Source organism: Hordeum vulgare, chromosome 7H (genome assembly GCF_904849725.1).
Source record: "Hordeum vulgare subsp. vulgare chromosome 7H, MorexV3_pseudomolecules_assembly, whole genome shotgun sequence".
NCBI lineage: Eukaryota > Viridiplantae > Streptophyta > Magnoliopsida > Poales > Poaceae > Hordeum > Hordeum vulgare.
In genome coordinates, this window is record NC_058524.1 from 318201526 (window position 1) to 318216110 (window position 14585).

The 14585-nt window shown below is 47.7% G+C and overlaps 1 protein-coding gene across 8 annotated transcripts in view; it reads left to right on the forward strand.

The window, feature by feature from the left end:
- Nucleotides 1-1762: 1762 nt before the first annotated feature.
- LOC123407371 (putative glucose-6-phosphate 1-epimerase) overlaps nucleotides 1763-14585 on the forward strand; it is a 42319-nt gene continuing 29496 nt past the window's right edge. The window contains exons 1-4 of one of the 8 annotated variants that reach the window (XM_045100492.1): nucleotides 6675-6763; nucleotides 7704-7847; nucleotides 8892-9313; nucleotides 9420-9649. In XM_045100492.1, coding sequence (XP_044956427.1) covers nucleotides 9575-9649 — 75 coding nt within the window. In that variant the 5' untranslated portion in view covers nucleotides 6675-6763; nucleotides 7704-7847; nucleotides 8892-9313; nucleotides 9420-9574. The other 7 variants (XM_045100491.1, XM_045100489.1, XM_045100493.1 and 4 more) reach the window with 7 other exon arrangements.

Sequence of the window (14585 nt, forward strand, 5' to 3'; positions counted from 1 at the left end):
TCCTACATATTCTACGAAGATCTTATCGGTTGAACCTTTATGTCAAGGATTCAGTTAATCCTGTATATCATTCCCTTTGTCCTTTGGTATTTTATTTGCCTGAGATTTGATCGTTTGTATCTCCATACCTATTTCAATCTCGTTACTGGCAAGTCTCTTTACTCGTTCCGTAATACAAGATCCCATGGCTAACTATTTAGTCACATTGCTTGCAAGGCTTGTTTGTGATGTTGTATCACCGAGTGGGCCCCGAGATACCTCTGTGTCATACGGAGTGACAAATCCCAGTCTTGATCCATGCTAACTCAACGGACACCTTCGGAGATACCTGTAGAGCACCTTTATAGTCACCCAGTTACGTTGCGACGTTTGATACACACAAGGCATTCCTCCGGTGTGAGTGAGTTACATGATCTCATGGTCATAGGAATGTATACTTGACATGCAGAAAACAATAGCAACAAAATAACACGATCACATGCTATGTTTATAGTTTGGGTCTTGTCCATCACATCATTCTCCTAATGATATGACCCCGTTATCAAGTGACAACACTTGTCTATGGCTAGAAAACCTTAACCATCTTTGATCAACGAGCTAGTCAACTAGAGGCTCGCTAGGGACATTGTTTTGTCTATATATCCACACATGTATTTTTCCGTTCAATACAATTATAACATGGATAATAAACTTATCTCGAAACATGAAATATAATAATAACTATTTTATTATTGCCTTTAGGGCATATTTCCAACAACAAGGCCCCGACAAGCCGCCTTGCCGGGAGAAAGAAGACCTAACAGCCGCTGCGCCCCGGCAGGACTCCTCCGGATCTCCGCCGCTCCATCTCACCGGGCTGATTGTCAACACTAGTGAAGTTTCGAGCGTGCGAGTGGTTAGATGGGCCTAGTTAAAGGCCTCTAGTAACAGTCAGAGACATGCAACAACTTTAATGACACTCGTCCTGCGGCGTGCCAAGTAAATAAAAGGTAGCTGGGCGAACAACACAAAAGCAAAGGCAATCCTTGTCGGAGAACATTGCTAGTGCGCCACCTCACAACGCACTTTATGCATCCATCTCTCTCCGTCAGAGTTAGGTATTTCCCACGATAGCTTCTGTTAGTAGTTTTGGCAGCAATCGTGTGCACTATTCTCCCACGAAAAGACCAATTTAGCCACTCGGGTAACCCCTTTGGCTATAAAAGGAGGTCCAGGGCTACCTTTAGAAAGGTCGACTCCCCTTTCATTCTACACGCGTAGTTGTTGCCCTCGAGCATCCTTGCGGGATGAGCACATCTCTACTGTGAACAAACACATAATCCATGAGAACACACGACATATGGTTTTACGCTTCCGATTGACCTAAACCTGTCTAAATCACCGTGCATGCACCTTTTGGTGATGCTCTTTGAGCACACATAGTCAACGCAGAACCATAGCAAGGGGGCCTTGCCAGTCCCATAGATCGTCGAATCACCCCAACACCGCAAGACTGTTTTACAGCGACCCAACCACGTTGTAGGGCATTTTCGTGTCACCATCGACATTTTCAAAATAACCACCTTCATGAAGGTTGCCCACGGTGCGACCTCCATGGAGTATTTAGGCGGATGTATATTATTTAAAAATTTGCACCCATGTAAAATAAATTCACATTCACATGTATGATTTTTCTTTTTTACTTTCAAAATATGATTTTTGACTTTTTCAAAATAACCACCTTAATTTTCCGCTTCTAAATGCCTTCTCCACCAAATAACCCCCCAAAACCGGTGCATCTGCGGGTGAGCGCGCAGGCTAGGGCTAGGGGTTCTTAGACGCCGTCGCTTGGGCGCGTAACGCAATGGCCGCAGCCACACCCCACTCGCCGCCGCAGCTTTCATCGCCGTTCCTGGAGTATATTAGGGCCCCCGGCGGCCTCGACAAGGTCGTGCTCCGTGGCAGGCGCAGCTGCTCCGTGGAGGTACCTGATTCGAACCCTTCGTCATGCCTCTCCTCCGGTGTGGCGCGACGCATGTTAGGTTTGTATTGGGGCGATGTCGCGCGATTCGTCTGGATTTTGTGCCATTTGTGCAGATCCGATGGGTATTTTGCTGATCCGCGTGCTTATTGTGTGGATTTTGCGAGGTTTGTGCTGTTCAGTTACGCGATTTCATTTGATTATATCCCCGTTTCGGTGAATAATTAGTGGTACATTGCATGATTCGTCCCGGCCACCGCCGCGTTGCGATCCCGCACGGAATCCAGCAGCTTCTTGATCATGGCGGCGTCCTCCAGGGTCGCCCCGAGCGCTGTGTACCGCGCAACTATCCCGCCGACTTTGCCGGCGAACGCATCCAGTGACTCTGCCTCCGTCATGTGCAGCCGCTCGAAGTCTCCCTGCAGCGTCGCCAAACGCGCTGCCCGCACCCGGTTTGCCCCGACGTACGAGTCTACAGGCTGTTCCATAGCTCCGTCGCCGTCTTCTTTGCAGACCTGCAGAAGAATTTCTTTGGACAGTGCCCCGAGCAAATACGCCCGCGCCGGCTTGTCCTTCTTGGTGATGACCGCCGGTGCTGAGTCCACCGCCGGCACCACCGCCTCACATAGCCCGGCCGCATCCAGGTTGGCCTTCACCTTGATCGCCCACACGGTGTAGTTTTCACCGGTGAGCACTGGGCAGTGCGCGGGCAACGACCCGCCCGTCCCGCCGCCGTTGTACGGTACCAGGCACATCGCCGGCGAGCTCCCTCTCACACGTGGCTCTGATACCAATTGTTGGAACCAAAATGGAACTGCGCCGCCGCGGTGATCATCGAAGAAAATACCGCCGCGCGAACTCGTAGTGATGGACACGAGTGTTGCCGGCGCACGAACGCCTTCCCACCGCACGAACGACGTTTTCTATTTCCTGAGCGCAAACTCAACTCGCTGCTGATTACATCGGCCGGGGCGGCTTTTATACACGCCCGCACCCGCATGCGCCACGCTCACCCCCACTGGCCACGATCCGCGCCAACTCGGCCCACGTTCCCGCCACTCGCGCATGCGGACGACGCGGCCAACTAATGGCACCTCGCGACCAGGTCCTGCCCTACCGACGCACAGCTGCACCAACGCACGAACACACGCACGCACACCTACACCCGACGCGCACACACACGCACGGGTCTTGCCCCGGCTTGCACCCGACGCGCCTAGCGGGCACGCACATGCTCGCGTCTAAGCCCTGCCACGGCTTATTTCCTACACATCTTAATCTGGATAGAACTTTTGAGAGCATTTGTTTCCCATTTCTATGACTTCATGGTCATCATTGGGGCTGATATGGCCAGGGACTTCATTAATCCAACCTGGACTAGTGTCATGCCCTGGACTCGAATTAGGGGGACTTAACACAGAACTCTGGAATTCAGAGATGATTTTGGGGGATTTTGAGCTAGGGTTTCTTGCTTGACAAATGGGAAAGTAGTGCAGCACGTCACCGGCGGCTAGGGTTTACACCCGATACAATTCAACATGACCAAAAACAAAGGGAAATGGGTGGCTTTATAGCCATTACAAGCAGTGGTAAAGCAAAAGAAAAGTAGCAGCGCACATGGTGTTGCCGGATGATGAGCAACGACGACCAAATGAACTACCACCGTTGGATTGGAGATCGACGCTTGTACAACGAGCACCGTTTGCGAACCGGTATCTTGCAACGAGAGCCCTTAGGTGCGAGATCCACGGATTCAGTGAGCTCCGGCAAGCAGGAAACAGGGGACTATAGTAATACTAATAATTAGAGCATGTCTAGTAGAGCCCTCAAACCCTTAAATCTAAAACCAGTTTTAAGGGTTGAGAATTGGCCATTTTTGACACCTTCAAGGGTTGAAAAACAGGGGCAAAGACTAGAACCCTCAAACCCAACCCTTATAACAGATTCCGTTATAAGGGTTGGGTTTGAGGGTTCTAGTTTTGCCCCAACCCCAACCCTTAAAACTGTCATTTGACATATCACAATTTTCACTAGAACAAAACAATCAACCTTCAAACAAATACGGAAATGAAGATCATTGATGCATGGTTTAATAGTTTACATCACACAATCATCATCTTCCCCCTCTCATCGGCACCATCACCAAAAAGTTGCACCTGACGCCATCTCCTAGACCACTTCCACGTCCATCAAGCACCTCCATTGTCGCCGGTGGTGGAGTCCTCCACACCGCCATCGCCACCACCACTCATTGGAGTGTCACCTCGAAGAGTAGAGGACGCACCACGGAATATCCTCTTCCTCTCCGCGATGTCCTGCTTGTACTCCTTCCACCACATCAATTGGTCTTCATCCATGTCCTTCTTGGACATCATCATGTGCTCCTTCTCTTCCACCATGAGTTCTTTCCATGCCTTTGCTTCTTTGACCTTGATCATCCTCTCCTCCAAGTTGGCCTTGCGCTTGGCATCTTCACGCCTTGCTTCAACTTGTGCAAGCTTCACCTCTTTCTTCTTCTCGTTGATAAGAAGCTTTGTCTCCAATGTCTTCATTGTCAATGCCTCCCTTGACTTAATCATATGTTCTATCTTCTCCCTTATGCTTGACGCCTCTCCTTCCATCTTCTTTCTTAGCTTATCCTTCTTGTTTCCAGCGGGATTGTGCTCGTTCCTTCCCTCCTCTTCACTATCATCCATCCTAAGCATTGCCGACTTCTTGGGTGCGGTCTCTTGATCCGTCAACTTCCACTTGTCATAAGTTTGAAGAATTTTCCAAACATGTTTAAATGGGAATGCTTTGCCCTTGCAAGCGGCCATCTCCTTGTACCTCAAGTCGGCAATTGCCTCCTACAAACCCACCAATAGCATAGTAAACATATATGTACTCATATAACAATAGCATAAAAAATCAAAATAAATGTGAAAAACATATATGTACTCACGTAGTCACTCTTCACGGTTCCACTAGGCGGTGCATCCTTCACTTGGTCCATTGCCGCACTCCAACGAGCATAATGGGGCTTCATCAACTCCCACCGGCCTTGAAGCGACCGGTAACTACGAGGGATGTACCCAGCGGTCTTCGGCTTGATCTTGCAATAGACGTCCTCTATGCGTTGCCAATAGCGTTTATCGGCTTGATCAGTACCGGTGCTTGCATCCAACCCCACATGTGCCCAAGCACGAACCAAGAGAATATCTTCGTCCTCGCTATAGTTTGTTGAGCGCATGGTGGGTTTTGCAACGGCGGCGAACGCCTCCTCCTCTATCTCGGTCACCTCCTTATCTTCCCCTTCCCCCTCCTCATCACCCTCTTCCTGCAAGCCATCACCAAACCCAAAGGGTTCGAGAGGAGGAGCCCCGATGCCCACCTCCGCTTCTTCGAGAAGCCCCATGAACGACGTTGGCGGGGCAGGCATTCCGTCGAGCACCTCGTGCACGACGGGCGGAGGTGCGGGGGCCGGGGCGGACGGGGCGGCTTCTTTCGGGAGGTGGTCTTCTTCACCTTCGGCGCCGCTGCGGCCGGGGCGACGGCCGGGGCGGGCTGGGGGAGGACGACGTGCTGGCCAGCATGCCGCCTCTTCGCGCCGACGGCCACCACCGACGGCACCGGCACCTCCGGCGCGAGCGGAGGGAGCGAGGACGGGGCCGGCGCAGGCGTCGCCGAGGCCGAGGCCGGGGGCGGGGCGACGGGCGGAGGGAGGGAGGACGCGAGCGGGGTGGCCGGGGCGACGGAGGAGTCAGGCGGCGCCTCCATGGCTCGCCGCGGGGGCGACGGGATCGACGAGGCGTCCGACGGGAGGGAGCGCGTGAGGGGAAATTTCCCTCCCGCGCAACGACCGGTGGAGTGCGGGTTGGAGGTGGGTTTCCCTCTCCAATCCTCACTTTTACAGATTGGGAGGGCAACCCCAGATCCAAACCGTATTTTTTTTAAGGATTTAGGGGTTTAGGGGTTCTATTATTTGCCGTTTTTTCGTTTCAACCCGTAAAAAAACGGTTATTTCTGTTTATTTGAGGGTTTAAGGGCTCTACTAGACATGCTCTTAGACTTGTCAACGGCCTAACAATACCCCCCGATTGAGCCCAAGCTTGTCCTCAAGCTTGAAAGGAAGGAAAAACTTTCTGTATGAAGGCCGAATCCTCCCAAGTAGCTTGTTCCACTGGCATATGACCCACTTCACCAATCGACCACATGAGTACTGATATTACCTTGCGGCCTTGGGATTAATTTCCTCTCCAATATTGTTTCAGGTTCCATCATGATGATCCCATCTGCTCCAACTAAGGGCAAGTGAGGTGAAGGCACCACTGCTGGTCCAGTGTGCTCCTTGAGCTGACTGACATGGAAGGTGCTGTGCAATTGACAGCCTTCAGGAAGCAGCAGTTTGTAGGCACGATTTCCAATTCTTTGTAATATTCTAAAAGGACCATAGAACTTGGAATGAAGCTTCAAATGCGTATGTAGACCGCGGGATGTATGCCTATAAGGCTGTGACCATGTCTCCAATAGAAAACTCCCTCTCCTTTCTCTTCTTGTCAGCATAGTGTTTCATTCTTGCTTGAGCTTTCAGTAAATTCTGTTTAATTACTTCCACAACCAACTCCCTGTTCTGCAGCAAATTGTCACTGTCTTCAGAAATGGTATCAGGCAGTGCTGATTCTGCTACCATGGGGGAGGAAAACCATAAAGTGCCTGAAATGGGGTCATTTGCAAGGAAGTATGGAAACAAGTGTTATACCACCATTCAGCCAAAGCCAGCCAATCATGCCATTTCCTTGGCTGCTGAAAACACATACATCTGAGGTAGTTTTCTAAGCACTGATTCACCCTTTCTGTTTGGCCATCAGACTGTGGGTGATAGCTAGTACTCATGTGTAGCTTGATCTTCAAGGATTTGAACAACTGCTGCGACAAGTTACTTGTAAAAATTCTGTCCCTGTCTGTGACAGTCACCAAGGGCATGCCATGCAGTTTAAACACATTATCAGAGAAGGCTCTGGCTACAGACTGTACTGAAATTGGGTGTTGCATTGCTATGAAATGAGCATACTTAGTAAATCTGTCCACCACCACCAGAATTAAATTCTTGTGCTCAGAAGTTGGCAATCTTTCTACAAAGTCCATGCTCACATGTGCCCATGCAAAATCAGGAACATGCAAGGGCTCCAGGAGTCCAGGATATGGAGAGTGTTCAGCCTTGTTGAGCTGGCACACAGGACAAGTTTTCACAAACTCAATTACATCCTGCTTCATACCGTGTCAATGGAACACCAATTGAACTCTCTGATAAGTAGCTTTTTCTCGAGAGTGCCCTTCCAATTCAGAGTTACGAAAAGTCTAGTATTTCTTGTCTGAGAGAAGTACCAGTTCCAGTTACCACCTTATGAAATCTCAGTATTCCATTTTTGAAAGTGTAAGCAGAAGTGCTGTCCTTCTCCACAGTGCAAGCAACATTTAACTCCTTTATCTTATTATCCTGGCTGTAGCTTTTGATTACTTCTTTAACCCATGTAGGCACAACAGCAGTAGCAGTGAGTATAGAAACCATGTGTTTAGCTCTTGATAAGGCATCAACAGCCCAATAACTTCAACAACAATTTATGCTGAATGCCTTCTGTGATCTTCTACTCCTCTATATACTTGAGGCTCTCCTGATCAGTTCTTATGACCAGAGCAGTAGCTAAGTAGTTTTTCCATTTTTTTACAGCTTCAATGATTGCCAAAGCTTCTTTGTCATATGTAGACATAGCAGCTGCCTTGGGCCCAATGGACTTACTGAAGTAAGAGATTGGCCTACCCTCCTGCATCAACACAGCTCCCAGAGCATATCCACAAGCATCAGCCTCCAAAATGAAGGGCCTGGTGAAGTCAGGGAGGGCTAGTACTGGTGAGTGTGTCAGCTTGTGTTTTAGTGCCAGCAAAGCTTGCTCTTGCTGGAAGTGAAGCTTTTGAGCTCGGGCTCAATCGAGCCCTATGAACAGTAAAATCAAGAAAAAATAAAAATAAATTAAAAAATTCTGATTTTTTTTTGGTTTAAACATTGACAAAAGTTTTATATGCTCAAAAAATTTCATCTTCAAATCACATTTTTGGAAGGCCCGGCAAAAATAATAATCAAAATTGATGCTCCAAAAATGTTATTTCCGAAAGCATTTTGAAGTGATGATTTTGTTTTTTTAGCTATGACTTCCACGAATGTATTTTCAAGATGAAATTTGATGGGCACTTAAAACTTTTATCAATGTTTGCACCAAAAAAAATTCAGAATTTTTTGAACAATTTTTCATTTTTTTTGACTTTACTGTTCATACCGAGCTCAAATGAGCTCCTCTTTCCAAGCAAAAGTATCTTTCTTTGGGCCGTCAAACAGAGACCTGCATATGATACCATAATTCTGGATAAATCTTCTTTAATGTCCACTTAACCCCAAGAAACTTCTCAATTCAGTGACTGTTTTAGGAGCAGGCCAATCCTTGATAGCTTGGATTTTAGATGGGTCAGTAGACACTCCCTCTGCATTAATTATATGTCCCAAGTATTCCACTTCTTGTTGACCAAAATAGCACTTGTCCAGCTTGGCTTAAAGTTTGTTTGTTTGTTTGTGTTCTCCCATGGATGCACTGAAGACCAATATATAATCAAAAAATACCACCACAAATTTTAGAAGTCCAAACAACAAATTCATGAGGGCCTGAAATGTGGGAGGGCCATTAGTCAGGCCAAAAGACATTACCAAGTCAGGCTGCAGGTGGAAGTGGGTTTAAGTGGGACTAACTTAGCCCACCCACTTATATTGCTTTAGTGGGATCCCATTGGACAGAGACAAAATTAATCGGGCTATCCCACTTAATCCATTGAAAGCCCACCTCGCCCTATTAAGCTTACCAACAGCACTAGACGAGTGTTTCTGACCGCTCTCAACCTGCTGCAGTTTTTTCATCTCTACTTCTGTTTCAACACGGATGAAAAGAGGGGGGCAGCTAGCTAGTCAAGGGCTCACGGCTGGACATGTTTGTGCCATCCCACAGAGCCGGATGTGTTGCTGAGACTGCCTGCTCTTCGCGGGCAACACCGACGGCACCATCGATCCTTCCGAGCGCTTCAAGGTGCAATGGTGCGTGCAGGGAGAAGCTCAACTCCATGGACCTGCTGCAGTACATGGCGCCGGTGGCCGTGGTGCTGCTGGTGCCGGCAACGTTGATGATGGAGCCGGACGCGCTCGGCGCGGCGGCGGCGCTCGCCTGGGAGGACCCCAGCTTCGTGTGGATGCTGATCGGCAACTCCTCGCTGGTCTACCTGGTGAACCCGACCAACTTCCTCGTCACCAAGCACACCAGCCCGCTCACCCTCCAGGTTCGTCCTGCCAACCATGGTGCTCTGTCTACTCATTGACACAACTCTTCAGATGAACACACACAAGTTGATGCTCACGCACCTTGTGCTTGGTCGGTCGTTGCAGGTCCTCAGGAACGCGAAAGGGGCGGTCGCCGTCGTGGTCTCCATCATATTCAAGAACTCGGTGACCGTCATGGGGATGCTGGGCTACGGGGTGACCATCGCCGGCGTGGTCCTGTACGGCGAGGCCAAGAAGAGGAGCAAGTGAACTGCACCGGCATGGGGAACAAGACCTCAGAAGATATGCTGACTGTCATAATGATCTTTCGCTGGAGCTCTGGCAGAGTCCTGATGGTGGGACGATGAAGACGACCAACTCATTTGTATATTTATTGTTCATTCATGCTCTTACTCCTTCGACCCTTCCCAGCGCTTCAAGGCCTATGGCTTCACCGACGCCGGCGATCTCTTGCACTCTGTAGAACACTTCTTATGTGGGATCCCACTTAAACCCACTTAATCCATCTAATTTCTGGTGGGCTGTCCCTTAATGCCCATCAAGGAGCGGTGGGACTTAGTGGGATTGTGATGGGAGTCCCACCTCCAGTCCCACCTGCAGCCTGATTACCAAGTATTCAAATAGCCCCATATGAGTGGAAAATACTGTTTTAGGGATATCTTCCTCAGCCATTCTAATTTGGTGATAACCATTTCTGAGATCAATCTTAGATTTTTTTTTTGCTCCTTTCAGCTGGTCCAACAGATCTTCAGTTACTGGTATTGGATATTTGTTTTTAATTGTGATAGCATTCAGTTTCCTGTAATCGGTACACAATCTCCAAGATCCATCCTTTTTCTTATCACTCCAGCTTTTAGAAGGTCTAATATGATTTTCTCTAAAATTTCCTTCTGGTTGTGGGGCACTCTGTAAGGTCTCTGATTCACTATTTTTGCTCCTTCCATGAGTGGAATTCTATGATCACAGGGTCTACTAGGAGGTAGTTCACTAGGTTCTTGGAACAATTTTTCATACTGGTCTAGTAAAGGTTGCAGTTCGAGGAATTTCTTGCACTGCTGCTACCACATCAGACCCACAAGCAGTGATAGGAAAAATCCACACACAGCTTGCTCCAGTAATTTATCAGTATTGTCTTGTGTTGCAATAACTGTTGTCAATGGAACAGTTTCATCCACAAATGTTACCAGTTCTCCATTGCTCACATTAATTTTCATTTCCATTATGATGAAATTCATCTGGATTGGACTGTATTTCTTCAATCAATCCACCCCCAATATCATATCATATCCCTTTAGTTTCAGCACTCTGAAATTGTCAGAAAATTTGTGACCTTGAATAGTATAAGGAAGTTGCAAATTCACTCCACAGTATGCCTCCACTTGCCACTGCCACCTTCACTTTTGGTGCAGGAGTTGGTGTAGTAGGCATCTTTTCAGGCATTTCTGGAGACACAGAGGTAGAAGTGCTACCACTATCTGCTAATGCTGTAGCTGTCATGTTTCCCACTTTAACTGACAAGATGAATGTATTTTTAGCTGCACCCACACCCATAGCAGCATGCATTGATAGCTGTGACACAGCATCTTCTGGAGGAGCTTCAACAGTTTCCAAATCAGGATCTTCAAAATCAGCAACAAAAATTGTTTCAGAATTCTCTGCCTCCCGAGCTTGCAAAGCCTGAATTTGAGCTCTCTGACTCATTTTACGCACTTGCCGATGGCCAGGCACCGAAGGCTCTCTGCGCTTGTAACACACTTGGTTTTGTTTAGCTTGTTGGATCACAATATTTCTATTAAGGAGTGGGGCCACAACAGGTACTTTGGGAGGCTCAAACACAACTTGTCTTTTGGGTTGTGGTACATAAGTTTTTGGTGGTACAGGGGCAGTAGCTTTTTCCATTCTCCTAGCATACCACACTGCTGTTTGTAGGTCCTTGGGTTTAAAACATTCCACATGTCTCCTGATATAAGGGCTGAGGCCAGAGAGGAAACTAGTGACATAGTAGTCAGTAGGAATTGTAGGGTTTTCCCTCATAACATTCATAAGTCTCTGAAACTGTTCCACATATACTGCCACTGAAGATGTTTGTTGTATTGCATGAAAGGAATTAACAATATCACTAACTGAATCGACAACAAATCTTTCAGTCAGATAAGAGCAGAACCTGTGCCAAGGCACATTGCTTGGGGCATCAATATCACAAACTGAATCGACAGCAAATCTTTCAGTCAGATAAGAGCAGAACCTATGCCAAGGCACATTGCTTGGGGCATAACCTGTTCCTCTCCACCATTGCACTGCTGGTCCTTTCAAATATGACTCTGCTAACTCTGTACGATGCTCAATTGGGGTACTAGCTGCAGCACAGTATTGTTCCAGATTCTGTATCCAGGAATCAGGGTCGTCTCCTTCGAATTTAGTTATGTTCAGTTTCACTGGCTTGACTGTTAACACTGCTCGTCTGCCATCACCTGGAGTTTTAGGCCTTGACCTACGAAAGTGCCCATCATTCCAACTTTCATCTTCCATCTCATCTAGCAGTATCTGTGCGGAATTCTGCACTTGTCCTACTGCTTGATTTGGATCTCCCTTGGAATTGCCATAGTTCGGGTGCTTGTAAGGAGCTGTTGGTGTGCCATCCAAATTGAGTTCCTTGCCGAACTCATCTCGGAATGTTGCTGATCCGATAGCTGGATTTTGTTTGTCAGGTTGTGTTACGGACGAAGGAGTAGGTACCGGTAACTGCTTGGGCCTTCCCGGTGGTATACCCGGAGATTTGCCGTTGTTCTCCTTTGGCAGTACACTACCCTGAGCAGAATTTTCTGCCGCTTCTTCGCCTGGGTCCGGATTCAACAGCAAATGCCTGAAGTTTTCTTGTATCTTGTCGAAATTCTTCTGCATCGTGAGAAAATTCCTGTTGATCGTGGACTGGAATTCCAGAAAGTCCTTGCAGTCCTCCTCTCGGTCGCGCTGCAATGTCTTGATGTCCAGCTCCAACGAATCCAACTGGAGGTTCGCTGTGTCGTTGGATTCGTCGACGCTCGTCATGACTGAAACCACAGGGTTGGGAAAGGGTGGGATTTCAAGTACCTTCGTTTTCTTGTCGTCTCACCGCCGCATGCGTCGTTGTCCGAGATGTTGGTCAGATCTCAATAGCTCGGGTTTTACCACCAAAGAATTTTTCTTTGGCAACCAGGTTGAGATTCGACTGCATCTGAGCAATGCTGCTCCAGCCGCCGCCCTGTTCCTCAATGCCGCCTCTGACGAACCACAGAGGGATTTTACAGCATCGCCAGCCTCGAGGACTCACTATCTCCGAGAATCGACTGGCTCTAGATACCAATTGTCATGCCCTGAACTCGGATTAGGGGGATTTAACACATAACACTACAATTGAGAGATGATTTTGGGGGATCTCGATTAGGGGGATTTAACACAGAACACTGGAATTCAGAGATGATTTGGAGGGATTTCGAGCTAGGGTTTCTTGCTTGACAAAGGGGAAAGTAGTTCAGCACGCCACCGACGGCTAGAGTTTACACCCGATACAATTCAACATGACCAAAAACAAAGGGAAATGGTGTCTTTATAGCCATTACAAGCAGTGGTAAAGCAAAAGAAAAGTAGCAGCTTACATGGTGTTGCCGGATGCTGAATAGCGACGGCCAAATGAATTACCACCGTTAGATTGGAGACCGACGCTTGTACGAGGAGCATCGTTGGCGAACCTGTATCTTGCAACGAGAGCCCTCGGATGCGAGATCCACGGATTCAGTGAGCTCCGGCAAGAAGGAAACAGGGGACTATAGTAACACCAATAATTGGACTTGTCAACGGCCTGACATATAGTCCTACGATATCAAGTACTCCCTCTGTTCAAGAATATAAAGTGTATTGATTTTCGCGCAAGTCAAATTTGTGTACGTTTGACCAAGATTATAGAATAAAATATTGACATCTGTATCTACAAAATAAATAAATATGAAATACTTCTCGTGATGGATCTAATGATACAAATTTGGTATTGTAGATATTGATATGTTTTTCTTCTAAAAACTTGATCCAAACACACCTTATATTTAATAACAGAGGGAGTAAATAAAATCAGCAAGCATGTTCAAGTTTGAGCATTTTAGGTGAAAAACATTCTAGCAATATGAGCATCAACTTGTTGTCGGATCACAACATTGAAACTCTCTCCAATAGCTGTTTGCTTTCTTTTTCTTGTTGGAGCATGTTGAAGTGTATATGTGGATTATCTAGCCCTTTACATCAGTTCGGACTTTCGGACTTTTGGTTGCGATGGCTAGTGCATGATGCTTAACATGGTATCAGAGCCTAAGGTCTTGAGTTCAAGTCCTGGCTTTCGTAGTTTATTCAAAAATTGTTGCCGCCCCCTATGTGTTCACGTATAGGCCTCTTGAGCCATACCTCTGAGTCTGTCCATGTGTTGACTTTCCGTGTCACACGTGAGAGGGGGTGTTGAAGTTTATATGCGGTATGCCTAGTCCTTTCCATCAATTTGGACTTTTGGTTGCGTTGGCTAGTCAATGAAGCTTAACAGAGCAGAACCAACAAAGTGAGGTAAAGGAAATGTATGCCTAGTTGCACCATGTTCAGTGAGTTGTTGGGCTGCTCTGTCTAACTTGCAGAGTTGCTCAAAGGCAGGGTGGCGGAATTTTGTGACAGGTTGCTACATCTTTGTTATCGGAAGATGAGGTCTCACTCCTGAATAGCTGCATGGGTAAACTTTATTACAAAAATTGCAACGGAGCTTTGTGTTGCCTCCACGGCTTCTGGAGGCGGCAGCGCCAGCAGAGCATGTAGGTATAAGCTTCTCGACATAAGCCCACAGAGGATACTTGGGACTTCACTCTCACCTACGGATGATGGCTTTGCCGCTCCCAGATGCCATGCTACATAACAGCAAGCAGCCAAACATTTGTCATTCAAGATTCAGCAGCAGCACAAGCATTCGGCTATTCAAGCGAGCAGCACAAGCAATCAAAGAGCAGCACAGCATGGGTAGCAAACAGCAGCAGCACAAGCATTCAAAGAGCAGCAAGCAGCATCCAACAGCTTAATGGAAGAAATCAGAATAAAAGAGAGGAAGAAGCTGAGGAGAGTCTGCTGTGTTTGGGGGACTTGGGGATTGGGGTTACCTGCAAGGAGAGGCTAATGGTGCTGAGGGTAGCGGTCGCCGGTCGAGCCCAGGTGTCGTTGGCAGCTTTGATCCAGGAGGCGTTGGCACGTTCACTGCCTGGGAGGTTG